This window comes from Mauremys mutica, chromosome 17, assembly GCF_020497125.1.
Source record: "Mauremys mutica isolate MM-2020 ecotype Southern chromosome 17, ASM2049712v1, whole genome shotgun sequence".
Classification (NCBI taxonomy): Eukaryota; Metazoa; Chordata; order Testudines; family Geoemydidae; genus Mauremys; species Mauremys mutica.
Window position 1 is genome coordinate 10,174,562 of NC_059088.1, and position 15,538 is coordinate 10,190,099.

General features: G+C 47.1%; 2 protein-coding genes across 2 annotated transcripts; both read left to right on the forward strand.

The window, feature by feature from the left end:
- Window positions 1–4,939: 4,939 nt before the first annotated feature.
- On the forward strand, window positions 4,940–8,734 carry LOC123351933 (chemokine-like receptor 1). The gene is made up of 2 exons (XM_044991627.1): window positions 4,940–5,058; window positions 7,796–8,734. Exons 1-2 carry the CDS (start codon window positions 5,035–5,037, stop codon window positions 8,732–8,734), a joined length of 963 nt encoding a protein of 320 aa, XP_044847562.1. The 5' UTR covers window positions 4,940–5,034.
- A 5,119-nt stretch (window positions 8,735–13,853) lies between these two features.
- Window positions 13,854–14,717, forward strand: LOC123351934 (chemokine-like receptor 1). The gene has a single exon (XM_044991628.1). It carries the CDS (start codon window positions 13,854–13,856, stop codon window positions 14,715–14,717), a length of 864 nt encoding a protein of 287 aa, XP_044847563.1.
- The last annotated feature ends 821 nt before the right edge of the window (window positions 14,718–15,538 follow it).

The following is a 15,538-nucleotide window of genomic DNA, read 5'->3' on the forward strand; positions in this document are numbered from 1 at the left end:
GGCATAGTACAGCGAAACATGGACAAACCACTAGGCTGGGGAAAACCTCCTTTCATATGGGAATTAGGCCAACCAGTGATGGACAGAAGGTTTTCAGCGAATGAGTGCTCGGTGACACACACCTGGATCAAGGCCGGCTTTAGGCACCGCGGGGCCCAATTCAAAGGAGCTGCCGCCAAAGTCCCGCCGCTGTCTTCGGCGGCAGCTCAATCGCTGCAGTGGAGGAAGGTCCCTCCGCCGAAATGCCGCTGAAAACAGTGGTAACGATTGAGCTGCTGCCGCTGGCAGTACCAGGACTTCAGTGGCTGCTCAATTGGCTGCTGGTGCCTTCGGCGGCACTTCGGCAGAGGGACCTTCCTCCGCGGCAGAAATTGAACTGCCAACAAAGACAGTGGCGGGACTTGGGCGGCAGCTCCTTCGGGATGTTGCGGGGCCCGATTCTGGGGAATTGTCTGAATCGCCCTAAAGCCGGCCCTGCCTGGGATGACCCCTGCTTTATTGTGACTCGGGTCAGCCCCAGCGTTTATCAGGTAGAAATCCTGAATGGAAAAAAACGGGAAACCCTGGAGCAAATGGTTTCATTCCTCACAGCTCAAAGAGTGGAAGGATGAACCACCTGGAATATTCTAACTGTCTTCTCCATCCTGCCAGCAAGAAGGAACGGCTTGGGGCCATTGGAAAATATGCATCGGGTGGGCTTGTCAGTGCCTACCCCGATGTTGAGGCCAGAGAAGTCTTTGACTTATTCTGGCCACCCTCACATAGGTCACTGCTTCATGTTCACTCTGCAGTATTGGTCCCAGACTCCCCCTGTATATACGGGGGGAGTGTGGGAGTTTTTTCTCTCTTCTCTGTTCTCACAGGTCCTGAACACGAGCCATGACATCCCACCAGTGCACCAGCCCCCTGTTGTTCATAAGTGTCTGGAGACTGATGCTGTCCAGGCTCTATGCTGGACCTGTGATCCCTCTGAACCTCTGGAGGCGCTTGACAGCTGGAGCCCAGGAAGTAAAATTGCTGTGCCACATGCATGGATCCTATAGGAATGGGAGCAACCCCCTGGCCCTGCAGCGTCGCTACCAGTTCTATGCTGTCGGCAACTCCTCGGGTTGCCCCTGGGAAAGCGTTGCCAATTGCACGCAGAGTCACTCAAGTTTTGTTACCACCCCAGACTCCATCCCATTCTTCTGTCAGCCGTTGTGGTCTCGAACGGGACGTACACCCTCAAACACATCCAGTGACAGCCTCCTGGGTGTCGGAAGGTGCAGGGTAACCCTGGTTTCCTCCGCTGTTTGGGGAGCAACCATGCCCCTTCCCCTACGTGTCATCATTGTCGTCGGAACCCAGACACCTCCGTTACTCGGAGTTGAACTGCAGCTGTCTCTGATCATGCCAGCAGGCAAGAATATTACATGGTGCCTCGTAAATGGGAAACCGCTGAACTGGACTTTAGCTCGACATTACCTGATTCAGCAAGGTCCCCCAGACTGGGTAGTTCCATTAAAGGGCACACATTGTGACAAGCTCATGCCAACAATTTGGTTTAAATTCTATGGGCATATTGCCATTTTGGGGGGATTCCATGAGACCGGATTGTACAGAATGGAATTGGGCCAACAACAAAAAGCAGTTTTAAATTCCCACCCTCTGTTCACAAACCTTGCTCCCCTCTGACATTTAAGAGCCCCAATTTCAGGACCCCATGTGTTGAAATTGGATCAACAAGAATATTTGGTTCTTCAACCTCAGACTTCTCTGAAGAAGGTTCAAATTCACTTAGAGGGCCCGAATATCCCTCACATTGCACCTGCATGCGGTCCCTTGATTGGAACTAGCCATAAGGGTTGGGATGAATGGGTAAGAATGTGGCAAGGGGCTGACCATGTAAACAGAGTAAAAAGGGAATTAAGTGATAGGATTTCATCTGTAAGAACAGGAATCTCTTTAGTTGATGCCACAAACATAGAAGTTCTGACTAATGAACTGTCATATGCCATTGAAAATATAGGGAAGATGGGAACAGCATCTTTGGAACAGTTAAGTGCGGAATAGCAGTTAATAAGTAAGGTACTTCCTGGGTGGGAAAGACTCATAGAAAGAGATGAAGAGTTAATGATGTCTGTTGTACAATCCTTCCAGAATAATGTCTCATTGACCTCAGCGGGTGAGCAAGCTCAGGCTCTCACCCAGAACGTAATCATGGGAATGATTCAGCAAGCCAGAGCAGGACAAATTCCCATGGATGCAATCAACTTGATTGGGCCCCATGTAACGGAGGAAGAATTAGTCCTCCGGGCCTGGTGGAGACTAGTTAACGCTTCGTACAACCACCACCAGCAAAGCTTGCAGTTATTCCTGATAACTGTGGCAGGCAAAGAAATTAGAGTAATTCACCCAGGAGTCGCCCAGGGATTACAGATTAATGATAACTCAGTAATGTACTCCAGAGATCCTAGCACTTGGTCCTAGTAGAAAGATAATGTGTGGAACACAGTCAATGTACAGAGGTGTAGGAGAAAAGAAGGTTTGGGCTCTATCTGTGAAGACCAAACACTGGAGGACCATGATGAATGCTTCTTCCCACAACCTGGGAATAAGTCTCACTGTTCCTTCGATGTTATCCGGGAAGAGAGGTCTGTTGTTGTCTCTGTTGGCAAAGCACGTACGTGTGTGTGTGTGTGTGTAAGAATGAGATGTTATATTGTATTGGTTAATAGACATTGGATTCAACCCATGGTGCCTTACGTTAATCACTGTTTCTGTAATGTAACCACCATTGTTAGTTGTGATAGTACGTTTACTGTGCCTATATGGACTGTACAACATTTAAATGCTTATCCTGAAATCTACAAGGAGGTTTCCCCTATTTCACTGGGAATGGGTCTCACTGCCATTAAGGGACTATTAACTCATCCGTCTTTATAAGCTGAGCTGCAGAAGCTCCGAACTTTGGGGGAGACTGGCAAACCTGAGATTCAGCACCACAACCAGGAGATCTCTAGGCCAGCAGCTACAGTTAAAAACACAGGTCATCACTCCTGGTGGGAGTCTTTGCTTGGGTGGAGCCCCAGTGCAACAGGTCTTTTGAATATCACGCTTCACCCCATTGTGGTGATCATCGGTTTCCAAATTAGACTAGCAATTGGTCTGGTTCTACTGGTTTGCTGGATCCAGCGACTGATGCGGTGGCTGCAATGAATTGAAGATCAGACTCAGTACCATGGAGTAAGGATGTGATGGGGATACTCGCTCAGTGCAAGCACCCCAGCAATGCGTGGACTTGTTACCTAGCAGCTCTGTGTTCTTGGGGAACCAGGCCGCAGTACCCAGCCTGTCTGACTCATGAAAGACTTTCTGCCTCCCCACCTCTGCTTGAACCAAAGCTGATCAGAAGAAAGACTGACAAAAAGCAACGAAAAGGCCGTGGGAGACGCACCTAAAACACTCCGGAAAAGGGTGATATAATTAAGGAAACTCCCCTGGCCTCATTTGCATTGAAGATGGGACAAGGAGACATCTCCATTAGCAGACAGAATGGAGAACAGAGATTCCAAGGGAAGAACCGCATGGAACTCTGGGACCAGGAAAGCCAGGAAGCACGGCATGATGGGGGATCTCTGCTCCTGATGTCAATGAACCTGCCTGCACACACCCAGCTCAGCAGTTATCAGACCAATTCTAGTAACAAATCCTTGATTGGTATCCAAAATAGAGAAGCTCCCTAATTGCATTGTGAGCTCCCTCCAAGGAACATTGCCTAAAGCCAGGAATGATCCGTTCCTATTATCTAGCCTGAACAAAACAACATTGGCATCTGCCTTGAGCCATCACTTTAACCATGAACAAATCTAGTGTCTTCCTTGAACCATTGTCTTTTCTCTACAAAAATGCCTACCCACGCTCAAGTAAATGTTCTGATGCCCGAATCCAAAATCTGCATCAGTTCCACTGGGACTTCATCTTCTCCTGACTGATCGTGCTGGCTGCTCTGCCTGACTCCAGCACTCCGGACCTTCAGCCATGACCACCACCTGGGACCCCTGATTGATTCAAGCTTCACGGAGTGGTGAGAACCCAGCTCTCCTCTCTCTCTCTCTCTCTCTCTGCAAGTTCTGGTGAGGATGAGTCACTAGAAAAAAATGGAGAATTTGACTCGCATGCTAATATATTTTTGATGAAAGTGTTTTCCAAAGGAAATCTGCCTTTTTTGAGAAATTCACCATTTTGTGAAACAAATCACTTCCCCCTCTTCCCAAATAAGCCATTCGCAGTATTGGTACCTATCATGATTTTATCACAATTCGCACCATATGTCATATAACCTCCAGCTCCTGGAAACAACCTCGGCTTTCATTGAAAAAAAAATGTGTTTCTAGCCATTGTAGTTGCAGAGAACCAAGGGGAGTGGGGTCTCATGGGTTTGAGCAGTGTGAAACCTGGCCATTTCTGTGTCCATGCTCTCACCTTTTCATTGAGACAGGGATAGAATGCCAGAGTTCTGACTCCCAGTCTCCCTGTTCTAACCCACTAGAGCCCACTCCCCTCCAAGAACCAGGCATGGAACCCAGGAGTCCTGACTGCCAGCCCTGGCTCCTTCACAGTCTGCTCTTGGCAATCCCCAGAAAGCTCGTCATCCTCAGTGGAGTTTTCCCAGGGGGCCACAGCATGATACTTAAACAATATGACCTCCATCTCTGCTTCCCTTGGTGAGAAGGGCCGGGGCCATGTCAGGACGCGGCTTTGTCCCAGTAGGGCCCCACAGAACAGCCCCACAGCCTTCATCTCTTAGAACCATGATGCTGATTCTGCACAGCAAGAGGCGCTGAGCCGGGGGAGTGTGGGGGAGGGAATCACATGACCTTCAGATCACATCAGCAAATGCCTGAAGACTCTGAGGCTTTGTAGAGGCTGTTGGACCCAACCCCCATCTGTACCTTCCCCCCCAGCCAGCAAAACCCACATCAGAACAGCTTCCTGCCCCCAGAAAGAGACCATCTCTCTGAGCCACGTTGAGCACCCAGGATTGACTCTGTGATGCCGTGGCCACCTGAGGCACAGGTAAGAAAATGATCCTCCTTACCAGCTCTTTCTCTTCCCCTCCCCATTTTGAAGGATACCCCTCCCTTCCGTCATCTGGATCAGCCCCTCCACCCCGCATCCCTTTCCCTCCTTCAATCCTTGGTTGTCTTTGGGAACCTCTCAGTCTTTGAAAAAGTGGTTGATTAATTTCTTCCCAGCCACTCCTGGCTCAGTCTCCCTCTGGCTTTCTGCATCAAGTGGGGGCATTTCCTTCTCTTTCTCATTCCCTGCCTCGGAGATTTGAATTGCTGTCCCTTGACCAAAAAGATGCCAATTTTGATGTGTGAGGTTCAGTTAATTTAATCCCAGACTGTGCAGAGTTAGTGATCTCCGAAGACCCTTCCTATTCCACTTTCCACTGCCTTGCTGCTGTGGTTATGATCTCTTCCTCTCTCATCCTTTTGTCAATGGCACCCTTTGTGGAGCAGAAGCCAATTTTGAGCTGAGGCAGGTGAGTTAATTTCTTTTCAGGATTGGTGGAGTTCGTAGTCGTTGCAGACACTCCATGCTCCGTCTCCCTCTCTCTGTCAGCATGGATTAGCAATCGATGGTGTGGAGTGGTATGGGTGAGCCGGGATGGGTATGTTCTACCTGGCACAGGAGACGTTATCTTGTATCCCTTTGTTAAGCAAAGGCAGCTTTGGTGTGAACTAAGTTGGTTTCCCAGGAGGATACAGCACCAGCGATGCAAAATCTAGACATTTCCTTAGTGCAGTTTGTTGATTTACAGCATGAACAGACAAGTCCTTAATTCACAAATGCAATGCTTTTCTAGAGAGGGATTAGCCAAAGTTACCAGTACCCTGTGCCCATGGAGCAGCTCTGTTCGGTCTGGGTCTCTCTCTCTCTCGCTGCTGGAATCTAGCTGCTAAAAGATGCTGTTCTTTGTTTCCGACTCATCTCATGGATGCTTCATCTGCCCCAAATTCCTCTCATAAGACCTGATGTGGAAAGACAGCTGAAGTATTCATTAACAGAGCTTATCGGGAAATGGGCGTTTTCTCTAGGGAAAATTTCAATGAAAAGGGGGAGGGGGGAATTGCTTTCATCAATCTTTTCTGCAGGAAAAAAAAAGATCTTTGGTTGGAAAGAGAGAGAGAGTAGCAATTGAAAGCTGAACTGTATGTGTGTGTGTGTGGGGAAGGGAGGTGGACGGCAAACTGAACATTTCTGGCTAAAATATTTAGGCCAAGAACTACAAAAAACAAACTAAACACAAAAAGTTGGCTGAAAACTGCAAAAAAGCCAAACTATTTTTGGATGAAATTTGTTGATTATCAGTTTCCCCACTAAAAAAAAATCATTCTTTTTTCACGCTTTCTGACACCTCCCATGACAATTTTCCTTTCCTCGAAACCCAGTTTCCCACTGAAAAAATATTTTGTCCAGCTCCATTACGCCTCCTTTTATGCAACTGCTCTGCAACAGGCAAGAGTCTTACAAAGCTTGTGTGATAAATAAAAGGTGGGGGGTAGCTCCTTTTGATGGACACCCAGCTAGCCAGTTAGCTGTAAAATCCCTCTTGGTAGCTCTTCTCTACTTCCTTTACCTGTAAAGGGTTAAAAAGTTCTACCTTCCCATTGGCTATTTTTATCAGGTGCCCACTTTCTTTTTTTTTAACCTGGGGGACTTTTTAATCCTTTCCAGGTAAAGCAAGTAAAGAACAGCTACCAAGAGGGATTTTACAGCTAACTGGCTGGCTGGGTGTCCATCAAAGGGAGCCCCCACTTCATTTATCACAATTTGCCTGCCCATTGAGACAAAAGAGGCTGCTTCTCTGTTTAAAGCCCCATAACAGAGTCATTGATCCTAAACCCAAAAGGGACCACTGAGATAATCTAATCCAGGGGTTCATGTGCCCCTGGGGGTAGGCAGAGGTCTTCTAGGAGGGTGCATCAATTTATCTAGAATTTGCCGAGTTTTACAACCAGCTACATAAAAAGCACTAGCGAAGTCAGTACAAACTGAAATTTCATACAGGCGAAATGAGAAAGTCAGCAATTGTTCAGTAGCCATGTGCTGGGATGCTTTTGTATTGACAGTTTTTTACCACAATTTTTTTTCCATTGGAAAATACAATTTTGTCAAACTCAAAGTGTTTCACAAAAGCCATTCAATTCCAACGACATTTTTCAAGGATGAAATTCAAAGGGAAATGAATTTTTTTCATTTTGTCTCAAATCGCAGTTTTTGTTTCATTTTAGTTTCTTGAAAGCGGAACTAATCTTGCTTTCTAGTTTGGATTTTGGGGATTTTGAAAAAAAAATATTCCATTTCAACAGCATTATTTTTGTAACTGAAAATGTTGATTGAAAATTTCTAGCCGCAACGAACCATTTTCTCTTTCTTTCAAACTGCTATTTTCATTTTGTTTCTGTTTTAAAGCCCCAGATAACTTTGGCTTTCGACTTTCAGCCTCAGGATTCTTTGTGGCCATTGGAAAAGATGAAAAGTAGAAAAGAGACAGTGGAAAAAAAATCATTTTGGTTTCTCCCCCTCCCCACTTTCTCTTGCTTTTCTACCAGTCTCATTTGCTTTCTTTTTCCTTCTGCACTGCCAGAGCTGCTGTGCTTAGACTGCCTCTGACCCGTGGAGCATAGATCAGTGCCACAGCTCTGCTGAAGTCTCCATCCATCTTCATGATCCACTTCTGTTCTGTCTCCCTCTTTGTTACTAAGACTTCACATTTGTTCCTTCTTTGTTTCCTCTGTCCCAGAACTGCACCGCCTCCACTTATCCCCAGATGATGGCCCACAAGGAAGCTGCCCATCTTCATGCCATAGCTCCTTTGGAGATGATGCACCTAGTTTTCATGGTGCTCTGCGCTCTGGCCTTCATTCTCGGTGGGATGGGGAATGGATTAATCATCTTCATCACCAGCTGCCGGAAGAAGAAAATAGTTGATGCCATGTGGCACCAGAACATGGCCATTGCTGGATTTATCTTCACCATCTTCCTGCCTCTCATGATGGCTCAGGTGGCCCTGGGCGTCCACTGGTATTTGAGAAGTGTCCTGTGCAAGATAACCAACATTATCACCTCCCTCAGCATGTTCTCTAGCAGCTTCCAACTCACAGCCATCAGCGCTGACCACTGTGTCAACACAGTTTGGCCTGTGTGGGCCCAGAACCACCGCACATTCCATCTGGCCTCCCTGATCGGACTGGGCATCTGGATTCTGGCTGTTATAGTCAGCTGGCGCTACCATGACCTCTGCTCCGATCAGAGCCTCTTATTGAGAGAGAGTGGAGAAGCAGCCAACGTCGCTACCCGGTTCCTGGTTGGGTTTCTGGTCCCACTAGCCTTGATCAGCATCTGCTTGGTCACCCTGAGTGGCCAGAAACGGGTGGCTTGGTCCAAGAAGCCCCTCCGGACCCTCCTCATCTTGCTCATCATTTTCTTCCTCTGCTGGTCCCCGTATCACGTCATTGCCTTCCTGCAGACCTCACCCAAAGCATCATCTCCAAAGACAACAGAATCCCTGGAGACTGGGGCTGTCTTTGCTCATGGCCTGCTCTGTTTCAACAGCTGCTTCTACCCCTTCTTCTACCTCATCACACGACAGCATTTTGTTGGCTGCCGGAGACGGAGGCGGATCTCTCAAATCCCAGTTAATGTGGGATCAGAGCTGGCTGAGTTGGGGGCAAATAGATAGGGGGCCACTTTCCTAGAGGAGAGTAGTGATTCTAATTCCTTGGGGTCATATCACTGGTTACTTGTGACAATCAGTTTTTACAGGCCTATTTTTTTTTGTCAGAACACCCTATTTTCAGAAATTGATTTCCTTTTTTGGGTGAAATTAATTAGTTTGTTTCAGCAGCATTTTCTGAAGATGTTCAAAAGAAATTATTGTTAAAAAATTGCATCTCTCTGCTTCTGCATTTTTGGTGTTTTCTCTTTCATGGTGGGTCTTCCACTTTGTTTGGTAGCATCTTCATTGTCATTTTCAGCCAGCACTCAACTCTCCCTGTCTTCCATGTTGTACTGAAAACCGACAAGCTGTCACTTTAAATCCTGAGAGGTTTCCTGGTTCAGCGGGCAAGCTCAGTAGTGGAGCACGCACAATCAAAGTCAGTCTGCAGAAAGCCAGCTATGGTGAGGTGACTGGTGTCTCTTGGCCTAAGGGTGCAGCCTGTTTTGTCTCTCTGTTATTTGGCGGTCTTGTGTGGGTTCTGGATTATCATAAATAAATTCATGTTATACTGCAACTTTCCAGCAGTCATCTTTGATATTTTTTTCTAACATCTCTTGAATGCAACATTGAAACATCAGTCAAAACCAAAAGATGAAAGCCAGCCCCATTAATGCCGACAGCAGAATGCCCATTGACTTTATTGAGTCAGGATCTTTTTCATGTTCATATATTCATAGCTTCTCAGGTCAGACGGGACCATTGTGATCATGTAGTCTGACCTGTATAGCTCAGGCCTGAGAATGTCTCTGAATTAATTCCTCATTGAACAACAGCAGATCTTTGAGGAAAAAAATCCCACCCTGATTTTAAAATTGCCAATGACGGACAATCTAAAACGACCCTTGAGAAGTTGTTCCAATGATTAGTTCCCCTCACTGTTAAAAATTTATGACTTATTCAGAGAAGAACCATGAACATGATTAAAGTACTAGAAAATATGGCTTATCGTGAGACAATCTATTTCGTTTTACAAAGAGAAGTTTAATCACAGTCATCTACATGTGGAACAAATATTCAACAACAGGCTCTTTAATCCAGCACAGGAAGGTCTAACATGTCCAATGGCTGAAGTTGAAGCTAGAAAAATTCAGACTGGAAATAAGGAGTCAATTTTTAATGGTGAGCATAATTAACCATCAGAACAATTTACCAATGGGTGTGGGTGGATTCTCCATCATTGACTATTTTTAAAGCAAGACTGGATGTTTTCCAAAAAGATCTGCTCTAGCAATTAGCTTGGGGAAACTCTATGGCAGGGGTACGCAACCTATGGCACATGCGCCAAAGGCGGCATGCAAGCTGATTTTTAGGGGCACTCACACTGCCCAGGTCCTGGCCACCGGTCTGGGGGGCTCTGCATTTTAATTTAATTTTAAATGAAGCTTCTTAAACATTTTAAAAACCTTATTTACTTTACATACAACAATAGTTTAGTTATATATTATAGACTTAGAGAAAGTGACCTTCTAAAAATGTTAAAATGTATTACTGGCACATGAAACCTTAAATTAGAGTGAATAAATGAAGACTTGGCACAGCACTTCTGAAAGGTTGCCGACCCTTGCTCTATGGACCATACTGAGGAGGAGGTCAAATGACATGATCACTGTGACACCTTGGCACCCCAATAGTCACCACTGTCGTGTAATTAGGATATGTTTTGTACAAAGTATGTCGTGTGAGGTATTGTTCTAAAAGTCTTGATCTGCTAGACATTAATATCTCCTTATATTGTATGAGCTATCGTCGTACATGAAGTTATGAAGTTTGGCTATGTACGTGTTACTGAAACATGTTGTGAGGTTGAAAACACCCATAAGCAGCCTTTCAGGTGCAACAGTAAAAAGGCCAAACAATGTTACTGGCTCACTGAGGAAATGCACACAAGGCTTACCCCAGGAACTGTGTGCAATAGAAATCTCTCAGAGACAGCATGACACAATGGGAACTGTTTCACCCAGGTCACAGCAAAAGAGCTTTGCAGCAAGTGGGAAGAAGATATAAAAGGGGTACCTCACTGACCCTACAACAACACACCTGGAAACACCTGAGGAACAAGGACTGAACTGTGGGAAGTGATGGTCCCAGGCTAGAGGGATTTTTAGCCTGTGTATAAAAAACTGGGAAAACCAAGGCAGCTTGTGCCTTAAGAATCTGCCAGCCTCTTTATCACCCAGGGTGAGAATTTGGTAATCCATATCCTACCTATCTAGTGTGTTAAGTTCAGTTTGTGGTTTTTGTTTATTTAGGTAATCTGCTTTGATCTGTTTGCTACCACTTATAATCACTTATAATCTATCTTTTCCAGTCAATAAACTCGTTTTGTTTTGTTTTAAAAAAAAGTGTGTGGAAATTATAACTCGGGGCAGAAAGCCGTGTATATCTCTCTCCACATTGAGGGAGGGGGTGAATCTCATGAACTTAGTTCTCTGTGCAACACAAGATAGTACAGTTTTGGGTTTACCTTCTAAAGGGAGGTGGGCACTTGAATACTGGGCAATTCCTTAGCTGAGCCTTCCCATGAATAGCTGATCTCAGCATCTGTGTGTGTAGCTGCAGCTGGGTGTGTCCCTACCTATGAGTGCAGTCTGAAGCCTGGGGAAGGATTTGAAAGGCTGCACAGCAATACAGTGTTAAGGGAACCCAGGCTGGTGGGTCACACGGGCTCTGTGGTACCCCAATTCCAAGTGACACCCCAGGGGAACTCATGACAATCACAATGTCACCTTCTGGGCTTGTCATCTGTGAATCTGTGTCTTTGTCTAGCTTCAACTTCCAGCCAGTGGATCATGTTAGACCTTTGTGTGCTAGATCGAAGAGCCCATTATCAAATTTTTCTTCCCCCTGTAGGTATTTACAGCTGGTAATCAAGTCATCCCATCACCTTCCCTTTCGCTCGGTCTACACTAGGCAACTTATAATAGTACAACTATGTTGCTCAGGGATACGGAAAACCCACCCCCCTGGGTGACGCTGTTATACCGACCTAACGCCTGGTATAGACAACTCTTCTCCCATCAACACAGCTACTGCCTCTCGGGGAGGTGGATTAACTACGCTGATGAGAGAAGCTCTCCCATCCACATAGATAGCATCTTCACTGAGCTGCTACAGCGGCACAGCTGCATCGATGCAGCCTTCCCGGTGTAGACGTGTCCTTTGATAAACTGAACTGACTGAGCTCCTGGAGTGTCTCTCTGCCAAACCCGGGGCCCAGTCCATTATTCCTTCTCATGGATCTTCTCTGACCCCTCTCCAATTGCTCAACATCCTTCTTGAAAGGTGGGCACCAGAAGCAGACACAGGCTCCCAGCTGTGGTCACACCAGGGCCAGATCCAGAGGGACAATCACCTCCCGGCTCATAACAAAGATTCCCCTGTCGATGCAACCCAGCATGGCTGCAGCCCTAAGGCAGGTTGCAGGCTGGGCTGTGGTTTTTGTGGTCTCTAGCACAGAGCGAGGGTTTCCTTAGCCTTGGCTGGTCTGTAATGTGGCCTGAGGCCGAGGGATGAGTTCCCTGCAGTAAAGGCAGGGCTGAGAATCTCATGTGTCCGACTCCCAGTGGGTCTTTGTTCGCTTTCCTCAGCCAGGATGGAGTTGACGGCAGAGTCCCAGCTGGAGTCTCTGCTTCTGGGACCTCACCCGGTGGATTCAGCTGGATTTGGCTGTCTCAGCCCCTGGTCTTTGCTGGGGGCCCTGCTCACCTGCCCCCGGATGTCAGCAGCCAAATGCAGACACCTGGCTAGGGCCCAGCGGGGGGGTGGGGGGGAAGCTTGTGGTTCGTGCGATGTCTACATGTAGCAGTGGTTGACGAAGACCTTCCAGGCTTTGCAGACATGATTGGACCCAGCCACGTCCTGTGATCTCCCCACATTGTCCCCCCTCCAGATATACCCCCACATGAACGGCTTCCTGCTCTGGGGGCGAGCTGCAGGCATCGCACTGGGGAACCCGGGACAGGGGTCGACTCTGAGACGCTGCGTCCCCCCAAGATACGGGTAAGGAAATGAAGTAAACCCTCCAGCTGCCCCACTGGATCTCATTCTGCCACTCCCATCACTGCCCCCTGGATCTCACCCCTTCCAGCTGCCCCCATCCCCGCCCCTCATCTGCTCTGGACAGAGCCAGATGAAATTATTTGTGGGTCCTCTTGTCAGAGGTCAGGTGCCCCTATTGTTCTGGCTGTTGCACAGACCCTGACTGAGCTCTGGGGCCCCGTCGTGCCAGACGCTGCCGAGACCCACAGGGAGAAACAGGCCTGGCCACAACAAACTCACTCTCTAAACAGACAAAGGTTTGGAGGGGAAACTTAGGCACGGGGCAGTGACATGACTTGTCCAAGCTCTCCAAACAGTTCAGTGACAGAGTCTGGGATGGAACCCAGGAGTCCGGACTCCCTGTCTACCCACTAAAATAGACTCTTGCCATTAAAAAAACCAACAATCTTTTGACTTCTTACTGCTCTCCCATTGTGTTTTGCCACCGTGCTTTTCTCCTCTTGGGGAGTTACTCTCCGTCACTGGAGGTTTCCATTGGGGTGGGGTTCAGTGGGGATTTTACCAGCCCAGCTCCAGTAACTCATGCCACCCCCCCCACCCCAAAATGGCTTAAACCACACAAAAACTCCACTACAAAATGGTGGGGGGGGGGGGAGGGGAAGGAGAAGAATCAGTTTCAAAAGTTCCATTATTTAAAAAATAAAGGGAGGGGGAAAGATCATTATTTATTTATTTATTTTTTAACCAAGAAGGGAATAACCAGCTCCTTTGGGAAACTAACAGCAAGAAGATTATTTGGGAATTTTGATGAGGCTTCAGGGGGGATTTCTCATATCTCTGTCTCTGCATCCTGGACACCCCCATTGGCCACGTCCCCTTGCCTAGAAATCCAACTTTTCAGCAAGAAGCAAAGGGGTGGGTTTTTTTAAACATTTGGTTTAGTAGAAAACAAACTCTGTCATTGTCCTGTCCTGGAGTCTGTTTCATTGCTCTCCCTTCCTTTGCTCAGCATAATGTCTGTGTTGCCCCTGCTGAGCCTGGACGTGAAGGAGGGGATATTGTGACTGCAACTCTTCCAAGAATGGAGTTCCCGGTTCTCTTCCTGGTGCTGTGTGTCATGGCCTTCCTCACCGGGGTGCCATTGAACTGCTATGTCTTCTTCATCGCTGGCTGCCGTGTGGAGAGGACGGCCAATGCTGTGTGGTTCTGGAGCCGGGCCGTGGCTGATTTCACCTTCATCGTCTTCCTGCCCCTCAGATTCACCTCCTTCTTCATCCTGGACTTAAATTGGGCCAGTATGCTGAGCAGCACCATCACCTCCTTCCACATGTTCTTCAGCGCCTTCCTCCTCACGGCCCTCAGTGTTGATCGCTGCATCCTCGTGGCGCGCCCTGAGTGGTCTGGGAACCTCCGCACACCCCCACTGGCTTTCAGGATGGTTATAGGCATGTGGGCCCTGTCTGTTGGGTTAAGCTTGCGGTACGGTGATCTCTGGGAATCCCTCCTTTCAACTGCCAGCACCAGCATGTATTTGCAACTGGATGAAAGGAGGGTGAAGGCCGCTACTGCAATCCAGTTCCTGGTCGGGTTTCTGATCCCATTAGCCATGATCCTGAGCCCAACCTTCTACATCGTTCTAGCTGCCAAGCTGAGAAGGAACAGGCTGATCCAATCCACCAAAACACTCAAGATCCTTCTTGGCTTGACCCCGACTTTTTTCCTCTGCTGGCTGCCGTATCATGTCTTCTCCTTCCTGCAGATCTCAGCTACGTACCCTCAGACTCTTCTGAGCATAGGAAGCGCTTTTGCTTGGGTCCTGACATATTTCAGCAGCTGCCTCAACCCCATCTTCTACCTCACCATGGAGGAAGAGTTTCAGCGGTACCGGCAACGTGCACGCATCTCCCAAACCACTGACAATTCAGGGTCAGAGCCGGCTGAATAGGGGAATGGATGCTTTTTTCTATATTTGCATGGAGAAAGAATTCTATTCGCTGGACCCATAACTTCCTCTTGATCCCCAAATTACACTTTTAGCACGCAAATTTTTTTATTGCCTTACTCAAAGAAGAGCCATGGGAATGATTACACGAATAGAAAACCTGCCTCAGAGTGACAGTCACAAGGAGCCCTGTCTATTTACCTTAACAAAGAGAAGCTGAAGGTGTGACTTGATCAGTCTGTAAGTACCTAGGTGGGGAACAAATATTTAATAAATGGCTCTTCAATCTAGCAGAGGAAGGTCTAGAACACTTTAACCTTCTGGTCATTCAATGCTTCAAAAAAAGCTTCAAAAACAGACTCCAACGAGAAACTGCTGAGCTGGAATTGATATGCAAACTAGATACAATCAATTTAGGCTTGAATAGAGACTGGGAATGGCTGAGCCATTACAAACATTGAATCTATCTCCCCTTGTAAGTACTCTCACACTTCTTATCAAACTGTCTGTACTGGGCTATCTTGATTATCACTTCAGAAGTTTTTTTCTCTTACTTAATTGGCCTCTCAGAGTTGGTAAGACAACTCCCACCTTTTCATGCTCTCTGTATGTGTGTATATATCTCCTCAATATATGTTCCATTCTATGCATCAGATGAAGTGGGCTGTAGCTCATGAAAGCTTATGCTCAAATAAATGTGTTAGTCTCTAAGGTGCCACAAGGACTCCTGTGAACTCCACTGAAGAGAAGTAGAACCTAGACAAATTCAGACTGGAAATGAGGTATAAATTTGTAATGATCAGAGTAACTGACCATTGGAGCAA